At 41.3% G+C, this 19,814-nt stretch overlaps 1 protein-coding gene across 1 annotated transcript in view; it reads left to right on the plus strand.

Annotated features, from left to right (window-relative positions):
- The window catches only part of nalcn (sodium leak channel, non-selective), a 57,675-nt gene that overhangs the window by 15,881 nt on the left and 21,980 nt on the right, over positions 1–19,814 (plus strand). Inside the window, exons 11-15 of the mRNA XM_070914402.1 lie at positions 6,430–6,561; positions 7,878–8,045; positions 11,256–11,447; positions 13,112–13,249; positions 13,759–13,833. Coding sequence (XP_070770503.1) covers positions 6,430–6,561; positions 7,878–8,045; positions 11,256–11,447; positions 13,112–13,249; positions 13,759–13,833 — 705 coding nt within the window. The remainder of the gene's footprint in view (positions 1–6,429; positions 6,562–7,877; positions 8,046–11,255; positions 11,448–13,111; positions 13,250–13,758; positions 13,834–19,814) is intronic.

A 19,814-nucleotide genomic window follows, 5' to 3' on the forward strand; every position in this document is an offset into this window, starting at 1 on the left:
GTAACCCAGCTGTTCAGTCCAAACCACAAAGGCAATCAGAGATCAAAGAGCACACAGAGGATTAATAAAAGGCAATGTTTTCTGTTTTTACAGACTTTCAGTTGGAAAAGGTCTGTCTTGTCTCAGAAATACAATTTGTAAATGCATTTTTTTGTGCCAATTTTGACTTAAAAATATCAAGAAATTTTAAAACGAGTAAGGTGGTGGCAAGGGCTGCTCATAATGTGCTTTGATAGCTAATGACGAGAAACACGCAGAGAAAGCAAGAGCTTCTCTAATTAAATAACACTGAAATGTGAGACAACATTTGTGCTGCAGATGGTAGTGTTATTATCTGAATTTCTAACATATTTTTGTAATTTTCAAATACTTTTATATAAACCAATACATCAAAACTTTTAAATTAAAACATTAAACAATGAAAATGAATGTTACTAGTATGTTTATCTCCAAATGTTGAGGAAATAAGTATACAAGTATCATTCGGTCACTGTAACATCATCTGAATAAAATGAAACAGGAAATAGAAAGGGACCAGATTATAATGGATACACTAACTAGAGTGCCATAAGAGTCCTGCATATGTACATGAGCATTAGTAGATGGTGTTGTGCACCTGCTTCTTTATGTATATGTTTAGCTGTGGGACAGAATATTGTTATTTTTTCAGCATTTTCTGTTCTTTGATGTTGTAATAGAAGGTGATTGCAATAGAGGGCACATCATATTACAGTGGTATCATTTTTGATTAATGATGGACCTCCCTGTCTAAAGCCTTGCCAAACACCTTATTCCATTGCATTTTCACCCATACGAGAAGGGAGCAGTGCTAGCTGAGTAGGCAGGTAGAGTGAAGACAGGCAGCGGAGATCCAGCCTGCAGGGCCATCTGTGAGTGCCGGGGAAGTGAAGTGTGAGTTTCTGTTCTGCTCTGCCTGGCTCCAGAGTAATTGGCCGTCAAATGATTAAAATGTTTCAGGGCTGGCAGGTGGGCGCTATCTACAGACAGGCGGCCTGTGTGTGTCCTCCTGTTTGTCGGCTGCTAGATCACCCATACCTGTCCGACAGTCTTTTAAACCACCTGACCTCTGTGTGTCTAACTGTCAGCCTGTCGATCTGCCTGTTGACGTCTGTCCATTTGTGCACGTGTGTGTCTGTCTGGGTCTGTATGGGTCCAACTGGCTGCAGCAGTTGGAGATAACACATAATTGATTAACCACCTGCTCTTTTTGGAGACAGGGCTGCTTCCCCTCCTGAGGGGCTACAAACCAAAATAACCCTCAAAGCAGGGAGCATCACCAACTTCCTCTCCCACTGGCAGTTGTTCCTCAGTGTTTTTATTAATCTTACAGTGATAATCCTCAATATAGTCTTAATTTTGACAATTAAGACTGTCACTCTAAACCATAATTGTTGTGGCGTCTTCTCCACTTACTTGAAATTACATGTCAGTCAGTGTGGCCAGTACTTGCTGTGACTTGTGTGATTTATTTTTTGGGTTTGCAAAGTTACAGTTGTGGTGCTATTACAGACGGTTATGGTGATATCATCACCAGCTGAGACTTCAGGATGTCACTGCACCCGCCCAAGAAGCAATTAAACAAACGAGATATAACGTGTTAATTAGTGTGTTTTGGAGGTGCTGGTAGGTGGATTTTGTTTGGACAAAACCAGGCAGGTTGTTTCCCTGTTTCCAGTCTTTATGCCAAGTTAAGCTAACCGTTTCCTGGATCCAGCTTCATATTTTACAGACAGATAGTGAATGAGAGTGGTATCAATCTATCTATCCCACTGCACTGTATCTGTTCACAGTAAAGACATTGTTTTTAAGGTTCTTTTGTGCTTTCCTGGGTTTCTCAGTTTTTCTCTCGTGGAGGTTAATGAAGCGTCCTGTTTCGTTCCCTACAGACCTGGTCTACTAATTAGCCCCTGGTACACCACCATGCCATAATTACACTGCAGATTGGAGCTTCGGCTGCTATAAGCAAAGACAGAGGGTGACATTCTATACAGGTGTACCCCACTGGATTAAAAAAGTCAAGTCTTTAAAATGCTACACCGACTAACCCGAAATAAAAATCAAGGAACTAAGGAATTTCTCTAAGAGACCAATTAAAACTGCTTTAAAATGGCCACTAAGGAAGGGTTTGAAAGCGATGATATCTACTTCTAGTAATCCAGGAGGATCATGGGATTAATTTAGCATCGCCTGCATCCCATCAGCTGCTCACTCCCCCTGTCTCAGCCCTCTGTCCACAGAGCTAAATACAGAGTGATGGATAACCCAGTACCTCACTGGGGGGTGCTGACGTCCAATGAAAGAAACACCTTTTTGACCTTTCCCACCCAAGCCAGAGGTTATTGATTGAATGGAACCCTCCTTTTACCCCTGCCACCGATCTTTGCCCTCTGGATCTTCCCAGTGACACCACTCGTATCATTTTAAGTGCACACGTACGCACAACGTGTCATGGTTGGGGTCAGTCTCTGTGTGTGGAAGGAAAGGGAGGGCACTGAGTAAAGGGAAATTGGCTGGAGAGAAAAAACAGGAGAGAACATTGTTATAGATGGCGACAATGAAAAAAAGAGACGGCACTGGGGCATAGCAGGGTAGGTATGTGTGTATAATGGGTAGCAAATCACCTGCAAGAGGACACTGAACAAGATGTGACTAGTCCTGTGAGATCAAGCCTCTTAGACAGAGCACGACAACGTTTACTCGGTCTAGACTTCAATCAGCCAGATGCACATATAGTGATATATGCTGAAATGAAATAAACCAAAAGCCTATAAGGAATAGCCAGACGGGAAATGGACGCAGAGGTGGCAAAGCACGGCAGATATTATTAAGAGTAGGAGGGTGCAGACAGGAAGACCATCATGTTTTATTAAGACCTGTTTCCCAGCCAGAGGCATGAGTCAGCCTGCTCTAGTCAGGGCCGTAATAAGCCAAGGGGCTCCCACTTCACTAGATCCTCAACCCAGCAAGATTTGACACACCCACTGCTTCAGCCCAAAGCCTTAGATTAAAATACCACAGTTAGCCATAAGTTAACTGTGCTGTTTCCTACTTTGACAATAGATTTCTAAATTAGTTTGCCTGTTCTACATCTTTTCATTCAGAGTTGTATACAGTAGAGTGGAAAAGAAAAGAGCCTTGACAGAACTCTGATTATCATCACTTGTTTATTCGATGTCAACAAATGCCAGTGAAGAGACTGAAGATAAGTCAAGTGAGGCAGTCTGTAATCCCACTCAGTTTTTTCTTAATCTCAGTAAACAGGACAGAGAAAACTGTAGCATGAGATTGTGCCAGAACATGGCCCAGTCTGTTGGTGACAATTCCTGTGTGAATACTGTTAAATCCTGCCAGCTATGTGCACATGTGCTACACTCGTCTCATGTACCAGCGGAAAGAGCATTTGTCCTCCTTGGCATTCTGAGTGAACAGACGGAGCATGAGGAAGCAGTCCTTGGTCTGTCAGTCTGCCTCTCTGTCTTGGTTGTGTTACAGTCATAGCCACTGGAAATGCTCCAGGTATGATGCATATATCCCCCCTCCTCCGGTTGATCGGTATGCTTATTGACAGCGGATCATGTTGGGACACCTCTTATGAGCACAGCTGAAAGTTGTCTCACCTCTTCTGTGAGATTGCAGTTTATGTCACACTGACTAGACACACTTTAGCGAGTGAGGCTTTGCTGCACTGTTTAAATTGACTCGGCATTAATTGGCCGATAGAGAAGACAAGTACCCAGACAAGAAGCCAGAAGGCTTGATGAAGAGATAAATGGGTGTTTAGTTCTTCTTATTTTTAATGTTGCTTTTCATTTTGCACTGCAGTGAACTGTTTCCCCAAATACCAATTTACATGCCACTTGAAATCTCTATCTCCAACACTATTTGCATACATAATTTCTATCATGTACACTTTTTTGCAGTTAAGCAAATAGGAGCTGAGTATGTGCTGTATTTTGCAGAATGTACTCGTGTATTAGAAATTAGGCTTTGCTCTGCAATCCGACAGAATAATGCTAGTGTTCCCTGGCTAAATGACAAAGCCAGAACTTAATGTGTGGCCTCTGCTTGTAAAACAGCGTGTGCGTGTGGGTGTGCATGCTTGTGTCCGTGCACAGTGAGCACCTGGTGTTTCAAAGACCCAGCCAGAGGCAACACAAATAAATAGCATCCATCAAACAAGTGTGAAAGGATTTCAGAGACACACACGCTAAGAAACATCAAACAGCAGGGGAGGGCCATCTTGTCTCACAATTGATGCTGTTAAATTGATTCTGACATCTTGAGGCCATATATGGTGTGCCAGTGCCATCAGCTGCATCGGGCAAACTAGGCCATTTTGCCTTGGGAAGGACATGGAGAGCGTTATCTGGTGAAGTGCACCAAACAAGGGGAATGTGAGGGAACGATTTAAAGGTTATTGTGGCAGAGCTGGATGGGCAGACTGTATCTCCATGTGACAGAGGTTACAAATGCACACTGCTCTCCTGCTTTTCCCAGCAGTGTGGTTCCCAACAGCTGACAGAGAATATGGTCAGCGTCAGGACCTTGAGAAAATCAACAGTTTCATACGCAAAAGCATGTACTTTCTGTTCTCTGTCAGTCCGCCTCTGTCTCTCTTGCTCCCTCCCTCACACACACACGACTCCGTTCAGCCTAAACACCCATGGGGGAGAGCGTCTGGTTGCTGGAAATGTCAAACTGCTTTGTCACGTCCAATCTAAGTCAGGGAGCCTAACCACTGTGTGTGTAGAGAGGGCATGTGTGTATGTTCTGCAAAAACACCCAATCCCAAGGCTAGCAGCGGTCGGTGTGGGTTATCAGTTGAGCAGAAAAGAAGGGCTAGAATTCACCTTACTGACAAAAAGTAATGGCTTGTTGTGTTTAATAATAAGACAATGAATGAGATAGCAAGACAAGACAAAATAACAGCAGAAAATACAATAGTAAAACACTAAAACAAAGTTATGAGAGCAAATGAGTATAGGAAAGATGGCTGCCACTTCTATAGTTAAGGTTTAGTTCGACAGCTAAGTTGACTTTGTTATGGTTAGGGGAAAGATTGTGGTCAGCGTTAAAAGAAACTAATGTGGACAGGTAGGAAATGGGATGCCAACAATGGTCTTCCATGTTAAAGTCACACACTTTGCTGACCCAAGCATTCACACCAACCTCCTCCCAATTTTCACAGCGCTATAAGAACCATGTTACTTGCTCTGCCGTCGCTCCTGACAGACAAGTCATTACTTTCATTACCATAAGGTAGTCCTTGTCAGGTTAATGCAAATATAAGCCATTTTATTTATTTTATTCGTGCTTAAATCAGTGGTCTCTCTCTGTGTGTGATCCTTTTTTTATAATTTACCCACAAGTTCAAAGTTCAATCAGATAATTTTATCTACTAATTCCATCAATACTTGTTTTTAAAGCACCGCACGTGATTGCAGATCAGGCTTTCTAGACTTTAAAGAGTTTGTATTGTGAGTGCATTTGTGTGTAGGAGGGTGGATGGCTGTGGTCCCGTTTTCCTGGGGTGAATTTGATCTTTCCATCTAAGCCGCAAACACTCTTCATCTGTCTTAAAGTCTTCCTCTCATTTTTCACTTTTTCAATCCTTTCTATTGCCAGTCTCACATGCAGGTCTTTTTTTAGGGTGAGTGATTCTACCCACTCACAAGCTGTTCATTCTGCCACATACATGCAGTTCAAGGCTGTGATCACATCTGTCATATTGTCTCTGAAGGAATGCACAGTAACACCGTTTGTCTTTTTTTGGGTAGTTTCTCTCACATTCTTTTAAGCCATGATTGTTTCCATTATGCGATGTTGTTGTAGGCGTTCAATGCCACTGCTATTCCCACAGGAAATAACATACATTTATTGCCCCTTTCCCTTCTTGTTTCCGGCTGTCTGAATACACACTGATTCTGCTGTCTGGGTGGATGTTTCTCCCAGCATCCAATGAAAGGCTCCTGATTGCTTTGAATTTCCTGCGGTTTAGCTGCTGGCCCTCTTTGCCTGTTTCCACCTCCTTATATACTGTACAGTCTATGGTTGGCACCTCCAAGAAGAAAGAACCCACACCCATGCTGCCACATGTATATTCTTCTTGTCTTTGCACATCTGACTGTCCATCACTTGTCTTCCATCTTCTGTGTTCTCTGAAATTAAAATTGTTACTGTAAATGTGGATATATGGGGAGATCAAATTTACACTATGCCTCCTTAACTTTTTTCAGAATAATTCAGTCTAGCTCAGTGGTACATTCTGTCAATCACACTGGAAATGGTTTCTCAGACAAGTTCAATGGGAAACAAATGAAAATGGATGTTGATTTTCTACACACTTCTTCTTTGCCTATTGTGTGCAATTTACATTGATTGCAATTGAACACTGCTCTGTTTCCACAGCAACTGATGCGGTCCTCTGTGTTCCACATGTTCATCTTGAGCATGGTCGCTGTGGACGTCATCGTTGCTGCTAGCAACTATTATAAAGGCGAGAACCACCGCAGGCACTATGATGAGTTTTACCTGGCAGAGGTGAGATGTTTTTTTTGTTTTTTGCTTTTTCTGACAATTCCAAATGTCCACACCAAACCCTCAATTTTTAACATTAACACAAGCTCTTGACCAAGGTTTTATTTAAAGCCTTGTTTTTATGTGTTACACAGATCATGTTTTTTTATTGCATCTTTTGTTAAAAGCCTGTTAGATGACACATGCGTGGGGTTTTCCTCCACAGTAGAGGTCTTTATTGGGAATTTCCTCCTTGGTAATGTTATGGTCAGTTATTAATCCTGCATAATCTGTTTGAGTGCCTCATGATATTGCCCTTTCCACTCACATGACGTATAATGCATTGATTTTAGGATGTGTCAGCCAGTTTATTATCCATACATCTGTATATTTATTATTGTTCAAAAATGAGCATAAGACATTTCATTTCCGTTCATTCATTGATCAAATTTAGTATATGTACATCTGTTCTTTTTATTTGACTTATTTTTTTTTATAATATGCACATGTACACGACACTGTACTGTATGTGTCACGCACGGTTGGTTTGATGTCATCAGTATGCCGGTGGTAAAACGCCAACAAAGACGTGAAGAGTGTGCCCACCTCCCCGTCCCTTTCATACCTCTCGCTCTCAGAGCTGAATGGAGGAGATAAGAAAAGGGAAAAAAACACACACGATATTACCTTCTCTCACTCCCTCCATCCATATCATACAGCCATCGATCTGCAGATTTGTTCCAATCTGTGAAGGGAAAATAGGAAATGGAGGCACTGGGTTTAGAGTTAAATGGAAAAATACAGGTTTTATTGGTGAGGTGCCAATTTTATTCTCTCCTTCTTACTGTGTTTCCCCCTGCTGAAGACAGTGGAAGTAGAAGCATTCAGATCCTTTACTTAAAGGAGTCCCCCAACAATTTAGTATTGCACTTACCACTACCAAGAGACAGGTTTAAAACCGAATGGTCAAAATCGATGCAACAGAGAACGAGATATCCTGATGTTTAGTCCCTACTCTGGAAAAAGCTCCAAAAACACAAGATCCTACATTTCTATAACGCAAATTGGTTATGCTCAAGTCTTTCGAACTCCATGTCCCCAATTTCTAACACAGGCATTTTAGAAACTGAATATTTGTTATGTATGTTAAATCATAATCTGCAAAGTCACAAGTAAATAAATCTGTCAAATAAATGTAGTGGAGTAGCAATGAATGTCTGTTTGCAATTACTTAATGCGTAGCTGTTAACCCTCATCACTGAAGAAAGTTGTCTGGAGATATTTGTGGTGGCAGGGAGTAAATGCCAACAGTGATTTCTATTTTCTCCATTCCTTCCCAGGTTGCCTTTACTGTGTTATTTGACCTGGAAGCTCTTCTGAAAATCTGGTGCCTGGGCTTCACCGGCTACATCAGCTCCTCCCTGCACAAGTTTGAATCTCTGTTGGTTGTGGGCACCACGCTGCACATCTATCCTGACCTCTACCACTCTCAGTTCACCTACTTTCAGGTATGGATACAGACGTGCACACATACACATATTTACAGTATTCATTTGCACAAATGCATGCCTGTATAAACACACGTGAATCCCTTTATATCCTAAATATGAAACTGAATCATCCACATGTCAAATAATATTGCCGTGAAGAACAGAAGCTGTGAATCATTTTGTGACATTTCTTTTCCTGTGACCGTGCATTGATAAGTACAAATCAATCATATCGCTCTTCTGTGTTAAAAACCTCTCCTCTATTCATTCAAAATGCTTTAAATGTACTGTCACCACAAATGTCTAACAGAGATTCGGTTAAATTGATTTGAGTTAAACTGTATTTTTCAGTCTCTGCATATTTTTGGGGGACATTTACGCTTGATGTATTCAGTGAAAAGAGTCGTACTCTGATGGTTTTATTTAATGATATTTAGCATAAATCTGAGCCTGTATGTGAGGCAGAGAGCTGGGAAAGTCCTGTTCATTCATTAGCTGACAGCAGTAATGCAGTGTGTTTGCCTATACGTTTGCGTGATCTGACAGTTTTGTGACTTCCCAATTTGTTCCGAATTTTTACAGTTCTCAGGGCAGAAATATACATCAACCGTGTATATTATGACCCATGTGGCAATGGTGCCTAGTAGCATTGTCATCCATGAGCAGAGCCTTTAAGTGTTGCACGCTGTCCAAAATGTAACCCTGTGACATTGCTGTAGGTCATGTAGCCGATGAAGAGCTCTGTAGAGGATCTGAATGGATAGGGCTTCTTGATAGGTCTTTAATGAGCCTTGACCACACAAGCTGCCCTGATCCTGTCTGACTCTCTCAACAGCTGCCATCCACACATGTGCAGTGCTTCACACTTGCAGCAAACACATGTAGACATACAGTATGTATTACATTAAAAATAATTGTTGACTTGGTGTTCATTGATCTTCTTTTTTTTTTTTAGCATTTTATAACATATTCTAGATGTTACTGCCGCACATTTTGCAAAACATACAATAATGTTTTTTGCTAAATGTGTTTTCCTTCCTTCCAGGCAGTTGTTTCAACTTATAATGACTTGAGACTTGCTTTAGCTGGGTAATCCATTCCAGTGAAAAGACCTTTATCTTGTTTGATTTTAGAATACCTTATTTTTGCAAGGTAATGCAGTCCTGAAATGTTTATGTATTTCAGACTGATGGGGCATTCATGTGCTAGCGAGAGGCTCCACTATCCCAAGATATTAGAATTAGTTGCTGAACAACATTGCATTCATGAGCTATGTAGGGCTTTGAGGAAAAAATGGGATGACCATTTTTCTAACCAATATTGCGACTGTGAATTAGATTGGAAATATTTTCTATAAATTACACTTCAGGGCTGTGTTGTGGTCTACATGTCATATCTACCAGCTAAAGCTTTTACTACTTAGCTCTTGTTAATAACACTTGTTGCACTGCAGATCTTGCAGTTTGAAAATTGCACTTTTACAAATTGTGACTTGATAATGAAAACCATTCATCGCTCAGCCCTACAGCTATGTTATGCTACGTAAAAATCTTTTTTTATGTTGTAAAGAAAACATGGATGTTGTAAAGAGGGTAACTGGATTTGACCTTGCGTCTTAACAAATACAAACGGGGAACAAGGTGAGAGCATAATGAGCAGTTTTTTAAGAGCAGCTGGGAGTTAAGTACCTTCCTCACTCATGGGAAAGCATTTCTCATTCACTCTCCCTGTTGATATATATCCGTATATCCAAGTAGGTCCCAGCTCTAACAGGTGACATTTAGTCACAAGTGATTAACCTTAGGGCTCTGTGCTGGAATCAGAAGTTTGTGCTGGCTATAGGAGAAGGGACTAGGCTGCACAATCAATGATTGTTTCTGTTTTTTTTTATTTAATTTTATCCAACCAAGGGGTGTTTCACTGCTAAAGGTTAGCCTTGCTAATTGTCTTTCAGACCGGACCAAATGTCACATGCTTTAAAGCCCTACTTACAGCTTCACACACACACACGCACACACACACACACACACACACACAGACACACACACACACACACACACACACACACACACACACACACACACACACACACACACACACACACACACAGTGCACTTGGCAGAATGATATATAATCAGCCAATGGAACCCACCTCAACACGTCCTCTCTGTGTGTTCAGAATTGCAATGACTCCAGTAGCAGCACGATTTAACAGTTCAGTCAATTCATTCATTCAGAAAGGCAGGGCATTGTATAATTTTTGGACATTTCTGGTAGGGATGCTCTGATCCAATTCTAGTTATTGGTATTTAGCCAATATGGGTTTAAAATGCTGGATGGGATATCTGTGACAGTGGCAATGTGACACAGTATGCAATTCAATTTGATGTTAAGCATTGCTTTGTCTTGCAAGAGGCTAGAGCCAGAAGCACACACTGGCAACACAGCTGGGAAGCCATTCTCAAGATTGTTGGTTTTGCTCATCTCATGTCTGCGTTTTGGAAGTCAAGAGGTGTTTTTCTCTTGAAACACTCACATTTATTTGTATTTTTTTTGCAGTTGTTTTCTTATTTTACGTGGAAAAGAATGATCACAATATTATATTGAACTAGTTTTGCTGTTATAACTTTATATCCTTCGTCATGGTTTGCTCTTAGCCTCACAGCTTGCAAGGATAGTAAAATGGATAGTGGTTATCACGGGCTGTCAGGAGTAGAAGGTAGTGTCTTCCCATCCCATCTGTCATCATGCTGTGAGTGTTATTGCTGTATATTTGGTTTCTGTAGATTCCCTTTTTGACCAGCACCCCCTGTTTGTTGCCCATATTTTGCTGCACATCCGGGGAATGGGAGAAAAGTCTTTGTCCACAGGCATCACAGTGAGGTGCTTGATCAATAGCCACTCTCTGGATCCCTGATCAAAGCTTGACCAAGATGCATTGCCTTTTGGGGGTTGTTGTCACCACAAGCAATTTAGGGACTAAGCCTGTTGACAGAGCACAGTATCACTGCACCTTTACCACTGGGTCAAGATCAATGCTCTCTTTTCTAAAATCAATATGTAATCAATGTGCTTCTATGTTTGCTTTTTTAACTATGTATCTTTAAAACACCACCTCTCTCTTCCTTTGGTGTTGATTATAAAACTACTGTTTGGAAGACCAAAAATAACAATGTTTACTCAAATAGCAACCTTACAGTAGAGATGTGTGTTTTTTCTTCCCCTCAGGTGCTACGTGTGGTGCGTTTGATTAAGATTTCCCCTGCTCTGGAGGACTTTGTGTACAAGATATTTGGTCCAGGTAAAAAACTAGGCAGCCTGGTGGTGTTCACAGCCAGCCTCCTCATCGTCATGTCGGCCATCAGCCTGCAGATGTTCTGCTTTGTGGAGGAGTTGGACCGCTTCACCACATTCCCCAGGGTAAGGAACCGCTCACAATCTGCATAGTAAAGTATATTATTAAAAAACGCAGGTGGTCTGTTTAAGCAAGCTTCTATGGGTATGATCATGTCTTCAGTTTATTGCTTAGATACATTTTTGTATGTGTTCTTTTAGGTCGCTTCACACCTTCACCACTTGTAAAAATGTCATCCTGAGTCACATACTGAAGCACAAATAGATGATTTATTGAACAGATTTTTGGAAATCTGTCTCAATACATTCTGTGCCAATCAGGGTAACTTTTGCTGAGCATGATGGACTTAACTCTTCACTGTAATAAGCCTCTCTGTGTTTGTAGCAGGCAAGAATACTATAGCTATATATAAATAGCCAAATATGATCACCACTGCAGGCTGTAATTTTCTGTCTTTTCATATTATGCAAGTGAGTGACTGCTGATTATCAGATATAAACGTATCTTCTATTATAGAGTATTTTAATTCTTACTTTATTTAATTTGGATTGCATCTCATTTGGAAATGGATTAAGCCAGCATTTTTAGGCAATCTCAGCAAAGCCACCTGACTTTGAATAACATTGTTTTCTAAGCCAACAAACTCTCTAAAGACTCAACTGCCTCAAACACACTTTGTCAGAATATGCCGTAATGTTCAAATTATTTTCTCTCAGGGAAACATTAAGTGTAATTAAATTTCAGAAGATACAGGCAATATATGAAATACACTACATAAAAAATTTGAAATTCATATGAGAAGTTCCAGAAGGACACCTCAGACAAGCAAAGGGGAGGCCTGCAGATGTTGGTGATAGGTTGCATGATGGGTCGACAGATGTGGGACCTCCTTTGATTTCTAAGTGCTCATGAGCTTTTTTCACTCTCATTAGCCACATCTTTCCATCCTCATTTCTTTTTTTCTCCCCTCCAACATTTCACTGATCCCAGGCACAGCGGGACATGAAGGGTTGCTCGTAAACAGATGCCAGTTGTATGCTGTGTTACCCTTCTCTCTCTCTGTCTCTCTCTCTCTCTCTCTCTGTCTCTCTCTCTGTCTCTCTGTCATCACTTCTGTATTTCTTGTGCCTCACACACACACATGTATGCACACAGACACACACACACATCGTAGTTAATGATGTTTGGCTGTTTCCCCTACGGGCAGACCTGTTGCTGGGTTTATCTTTATCTGAAGTGACTGGGACATGGGAGCGGGTGGGAGCGGGTGGGAGGGGGTGGGAGGGGCTGGGAGGGAGGGGGCCACTGTCTGGAGGTGAGACGCTAAGGAGGAAGCGCAGGCATGCCATTTGACTCCAGGGGCCACAGTGTTGCAGCTGGCTGTTTCCTACACCTTCATCTGACCTCTACCAAGTAGATGAGAGGGCAGCAGAACAGAGTAAAAAAAAAAGAAGAGATGGCTGTCTCCTCACTTTCTTTCTTCCCTCTCTGGCTTATATTTCCAAATCTCATAATCGCTAACTAAAGAAGGATGGTCAGAAGGGGATATGCGCATCAGCTGTGTGATATTTGCTCTCCTGTGAAAAAGCATGTTTCAAATGTCAGGTCTGTCTGTTTCTCTGTCTAATTTCCTCCCCGTCTCTTCACCGTATCCACTTGTGTACTCAGTTGCCCTCTCAAGCCTTTTGCCTCCCTCACTTTCTCTTATCCTGTGCTTTCCTCCCTGTAGGCATTCATGTCCATGTTTCAGATCCTCACCCAGGAGGGCTGGGTAGATGTCATGGACCAGACTCTGGTGGCTGTAGGTCATATGTGGGCTCCGGTAGTGGCCATTTACTTCATCCTCTACCATCTGTTTGCTACCCTGGTGAGGAACCTACTGGGCTGTTTCAAATGTAGAAGTCAAATAAGTTGAACTGGAGTTGTTTGGTGAAGTTAGGTGGGCTTTTAGTTTATGCTATTCAAACAAAATTTCCCATTTTTACTGACCAACATAATAGAAAATAAGTGGAAAAAGGATACATGACTTATTTTCTTAATGCATTCAATTAGTGCCCCCACCCCTTCAGTGTTCTCTCAAGTGGTACATCCAATCACAGTTAATCAGACTTGCAGGCCTAAGAAGTGCTGTCATTTCAGTGTTTGGCCTTCTTATATGGGGAGCCATCAGACAACAGAGACAGTCTGAGATGACTCACACTTCACCCCAGACAGACAGGATGTCTTTGAAAACCGAACAAGCAACAAATGCAATTACTGAGCAGATTCTGTACTTTTGAAAAGCCTTATTTTTATTATGATGTTGGTAATGACATTTACATATTGTAATGTGTTCACAGCATATGTTCTTATGCACTTCCTCTTCCTGCATTTTAGATTCTGCTGAGTCTTTTTGTGGCTGTTATCTTGGACAATCTGGAGTTGGATGAAGACTTGAAGAAGCTCAAACAGGTAAGAAGCTGATGTAAATGATGTCCGGAGACTAAAAAAGTTCGAGCTCAGATCTATAGGGGAATCATTATCTGGGAATTTGAACATTTTATTTATTTACAAATACAGTATGAAGATTCAAAATGAAATGAAGTAGCTACTAAATAATGAGTATGTGGTAGATTTGAGATGTCTCTGAGTTGGTGGTTACTTTATGCAGTGGAGCTACACCTTGAAAACTCAGTTTTCACTGCATTCATTAAATGAAGATGCAACTCACAAATCAAATTCAATCCAGTCATATACAGTAAGTACTGACCAATCAGTAAATGTTTAGATGATTATGTGACTCAACGCCTCACCAATCCAAAGGCTACAAGGCCCAATTTTCACTTGAGAAACTCACTGGACAAGGTTTCTAGAGGCTTCTTGCATTAAGAATAATCATGACAGCCCAACAAGTGGTATATATGCACTCAGTTAAGTCTAGGACCGTTTTTTATACTGAAGGAGAGGACTGTCAATCACCCCTTACATAAAATTCTGTTTCTCACAGGCTAATTCAACCATGGCCTTGCCAGACTACAGTGAGTAAAGCTAAAATTGTGACATGGCGTGACAGCAACTGTGGCTGGTTGATCAAATGTTAACATTCCACTCTGGTTGTCACACTGGGTGCCTTTTAAGTGGTTCATTTGAATGACCCACTGTTTTTATTTCATTTATTTTTTTACATGCTCTTTTCTCAACCACAAAGTAATTTTGAAAAGAGGACAGGGCAACTTCCCATGTTGAAAATCTGACCTCAAGAGTTCCATTTGAATTGTTTCAATATGTTGCAGTACAAATAATGTACTGTACTAAACTTTTATTGGTTGACTTTTTGAGATGTGGTTGGTGTGAATTGGTTTCCTCTATTTTTGGTGGTGTTAATGTACCAAGTACATACATACAAAGAGCTGATTCTGATCAACCATGGCACTGTTCACACAGAAGTGCAGCCAGGATGATCACTTTGAACTCCTCAAAAGCTTTCTTTCAATAGACATAAAGACCAGAATAACAATAACAAAAGCGCACATGTGACACATTTAAAAATGACATTTTCTCTCCCTGTCATCTGAAGGGCCAACTGATTTGTCTGCTGATTGCCATTTCTACTTGCTGTTTGCTGCTACATTTTATTTAAAAGCTGAGCACTTTTAGCCGAGTTGCTACCCTGGGAAGAGTGACAGGATTGTATTATGTGCCCACATGTGGGCAGGGCTCTGAGTAATTTCTTCATTCTCACCTTTTTGGGGCTCTCCTCTAGAGGGTTGAATAAGTGGGCAATTAACTTTAAAAAAGCAAAAACCTGTTGTGTGAAAAAGCTGGCACTTGCACACTCAAATACACACACAAGGCCTGGTGCTAGTCATTGCTCAACGGGTGGACTTTAATAAGCAGTTTCTGTCATCAAATGCAAATAAAGTGAGGTTGCAGATACATTTCTATAGGGAAATTAGTTTTTGAATGGTCACAGACAGAGAAATGCCTAAAATTAAAGCCCCAGGTCAGTTTCGGTTTCAGTTCTGTAGCCATACAATACCTTTACATAAATTAATGAATCTATAAGCTCGCTGACATGAACAGGTTTGCGCACACACACTCACATAACCGCTGTGCACTCATAGCTGGCTGGCATGTCTCAGCTTGCCTGGGCAGGTTATTTCCCACCCACAGCTGAGTGATTAGGCGCAGTGACTGTAAAATTGCCTATTTTACAGGTGCTTCAATCATGGATATGGAGAATGACTATAAATAGACCATAGATTGTGATCGCCCTCCCACAAGAGACGGCTTCTGCAAACATTTGGTGAAAGCCCAATGACATGGCCAATCTTTCTATAACAAATACACATGTGGGTTGTGAGGGATGAGAAACCAATTACAGTGTATGTGATGAATGATTTTTGCCTGCTGTTTAGTTAATGACTTCATTGAGTTGGTAATATTTGTTATTTGTCATTTGTGTGGGTTATGTCCATGGCAAGCTCTTTAAAGAAGAAGAAAAATGACTATATACAGAAAATAGTATTACCTAATGTACCTAATGTCATGCTCAATAACTGTTTTGTTTCAGTGAGAGTTCAGTGCGTATGGAATTGATATCAATCAATATTTAGTGTTTGACACACAAATGCCATGTGTGTATTCTCTTCCCTGAGACATTTGTAATCCTTTCTTCTTCACAGTTGGTCGAACACATAGACAGTTGCTGTGTTCAAATTAATTGGAAATAATGGAACAACAAATTGAAGCCGAATAAACTATTCAAAGAGTGAATTCATGCAAATTATAGAATTGTGTCTTGGTATTGTTTGAAGTCGAATAAGTGATGGTGTGTCTGTTTTTGGTGGAAAACGGGCAAAGTTGACAATACAGGAAATGTATACAGTTACATTGTTGGTGGCATAATTTGTGGCATTTATTGGCTAATGTGTCAGTTAATCACAGTTGCATTTACTGTCATACTGAATATTGAATGTGTTGCTACTGTGGAGAAAATGATGTTTTTGAAAGTAGTTCAGCAGTGTATCTCCCGTTCCTTGTCATGCTCCACGTGCGTCAGAAATATCAGTTGGAAAACCACTCAAACATGTCAGCTCCCCTTAGACGCCATTGTATTTTGCTTTGACCCATGAAAGACTTCAGCATACGAGACGTGTGTGGTTGCAGGTGTGCCAGCGGTGTCTTTATGTGTGTGTTTGGTGTGTACGTGTCACATTGAAATGAAAATTCACATGTGCAGCCAAGCTTTGAGCGATAACACCCACCTGCACAGCACAATGATAGATGATAGTGAACCATTCTTCAAATTATATTCTATATATGTTGGTAAGTCACTGCCAATGTCATGCTCTTTGTGAACATTATACTTTTGTTATACACTACCCTATGACTGTAACATAAAGTAATCACTGTCAACATTTATTTATTTTGAACTCATGAACTCATAGTGAATTTGTTAATGTGCATTAAAGTAAGACCTCTTGGTGATCTCCATATACAGTAGTTCACAGCTCTCCTGATCATTGACTCCAGGGTGCACTAGCCGGCTAGCTTAATATATGAAGACACCCCCTTCGTATATTAACAATGTTGTTCAGTCAGCCAAAAGTTTGACTGACCCATCTTGGGAATTCATTTCACTTTCAAGCATAATAGGTCAGCAGCATCCTATTTAAAACAGTCCTATGAGTATGTTACTGCAGCGTCAGTAGATGCATATAGAAAGGGAAATACCTTTGAGTCATGACATACACACCTTAGAGGCCAAATGGTCTGTTTGGCTGTTGGTACGTACAGAATCACCTTGTGACTCAGAGCTGAGAATAGAACTGATGTTGTCAACAACTCCGTAAAAGTACAGCAACTGTGACAGACTTTTATAGGTCCTATAAGACCGTACTTAGACAGCTTATACCTTTCGACTTCATAAAGTTGGTAATGTTAAGGTGACACTATTTCTCTCACCTACCTGCAAATATCTACTCCATTATTACCTACATCCATGCTCAGCATTAATGAAGCTGATCAGCATGAATGGAGTTCCCAGGCAACACTTTTTGGTCATCATCATGTCGTCATCAGGGCTGGTTTCCATTTCCACTTGTCACTTCAAGCTACTTTTCCTTGACTGTCAACATAGCCAGGTGTGTGTGTGTGTGTGTGTACGTTTTTGTAAAGCAGCAGGACCACTGTGTCTGTCCATGTTGCTGATTTGATATTGACATCATCAATACGGCATGTAGCTAAAAACATCTGTCATCGTTTGTATGCTGATTGCAGCCCAGCCTTTTAGGGGAATGACTTGCATCTGTCAACCTCGACAGACCATTTGTCATGAGATTGTTTTTCATCCGAGAGCTTGAAACGCCGGGAGAAGCACAGAGGCTTGTGGGTAGTCGCTCTGTGATCAAACAGATCAGTGTTAGCTCGCTGGGCTGTAATATCTGGTTGCTTTAATGTTGTGTGATGTGAGCTGTTGGCAAGTTAAACTGTTCTGATTCTCTGCATTGTAATCACAGCCTGAGAACAGGAATTAAAGTTATGTGCTTTCAACACGCACACAAACCCATACACACACAGAGGTGCACATGCGTACACACGCACATGTGCACACACAAACACACATGTACGCACGCATAAAGAGTGGTCATTCATAATTAGGGAAGAGAGAGTAAGGAGGGCTGCAGCTAATGAAAAACCAGTTTATTCCACCATACTGATGAGCCAGGAAGGAGCTCAGCAGTAGCAGGAATTTCTTCACACACACACACACACACACACACACAGACATATGCATGTGTGCACCAGTGCATGCTCCACTCATCAATGTTGATTAGGATAATGCATTTATTGCGTGAAATTAGGTTTGCTAGAATTTTTTAATGAAATGAAGCCTGGGACAGGAGAAAGGCAGACAGCAGAGGAAAGCAGAAGTGAAGGGAGGAAGTAGAGAACCCCCCACCCCCCTCCCGTAAACACACACACACACACACACACACACACACACACACACACACACACACACCAGCCTCTCAGGTGTGTTCCTATTCGTAGCTGCTCACGAAATAACAGTTTTTTTGTGCACTCTAGTGTCGCTGCTATTACTTCAATAGCACAACTGAATGCAAGTTTAAGCATGAATTTTTGCGATGATCACGGTCAGTAGTCACCCCCTCCGACAGCTGTGCGAGTTAGTCTCAATACACATGCCTGTCGTCTGACATGGGTTATGACACAGGCTTTGGGGAGAAATGATAATGATGGACCACTTTTGACTGACCTGTATTGGAAGCACCGGATGTGAAAGTGCAGAGTAGTAATTAAAACCTGCCCGGTATTACTTGCAAGCTTATGATTATAAATCAAGTAACGCGCAATCCAGGATTTTTTGCGTTATCGCGTGTCACAAACTGGCTAAGGGAATGTGAGGAGGAGTCCATGCAAGAGCTATACTTAAAAACTAAATGATTTATTAAAACTTAAGGTTAACTCAAATGAACAATGGAGTGCGGAAATCAGCAATGTTTGCCATGACAGCAATGCATGGATGTATGGCATGTGTGCTGTGGAGGTGTTGAAGGTGCAAAAGCAAAAGAAAGTGATGCAGGGTGGACGTCAGCTGTAGGAAAGGAGAGACAGGGGAGCCTATTAATTGGCCAGAGTGCCACCCAGAAACACCTTTTTTCAATCAGAGGAAGACAACAATGGGCCAGTAGCTGCATGTGATTTGAAAAACGAGTTTGTCTATTGGACGTCGCTGCTGCCCATTATTGCTCTACCTTCATCTATGGTGTCACAGGTCGGTGGGCTTTGTTATGGGAGAGACTGATGGCCCATCTCCATCCAACAAATCATTCCTGCCCACAGAGCAATGTCTGCAGGAGTAAGGGGAGGTGTAGGGAAAGGGGAACATGTTTATCCTGTGCCAGTAGATATCAACCAAATAGAAAAAGGTGTTTACCCCTAAGGGCAGCGATGATGATGATGATGATGATAATGTGTGTGTGTGGGCATGAATTGTTAGTGGTGATAAATCTGTGTGCGCGTTTTTGCTTACATACTTTTTTTTTGCATTTCTGTGTGTGTTTGTGTGAAAGTGAAAATGTCTGGCAATCAAATAGGTCCTCAGGCCAGGTAGATGAGTCATGAGGAGCACATTTGGGAAATGGGCACATTTGGGAAATTGTACCAGTAAAAAGCTAGGCAGAGAGCAAGAAAATGCTAAAAGCACAGCTACCTTGCCTTCATCTACAGTCTGTTTACGTAATGCATGTAGACGAACAGACATTTGAATCCTTTGCACATTTAGTTCTGAGACCTCTGACTCGGTCCTTTGACATTTCTCCTTTCTCCCTTTCAAAATCTGTCAGAACAGAGAGGAGTGAGTGTTCAGCCTGCAGAGGACATTATGTGCTCTACAGGCACAGTAATGGTTTTCCTCTTTGTTGACT

The sequence above is a fragment of the Enoplosus armatus genome, chromosome 11 (assembly GCF_043641665.1).
Source record: "Enoplosus armatus isolate fEnoArm2 chromosome 11, fEnoArm2.hap1, whole genome shotgun sequence".
In the NCBI taxonomy this organism is placed as follows: Eukaryota; Metazoa; Chordata; class Actinopteri; order Centrarchiformes; family Enoplosidae; genus Enoplosus; species Enoplosus armatus.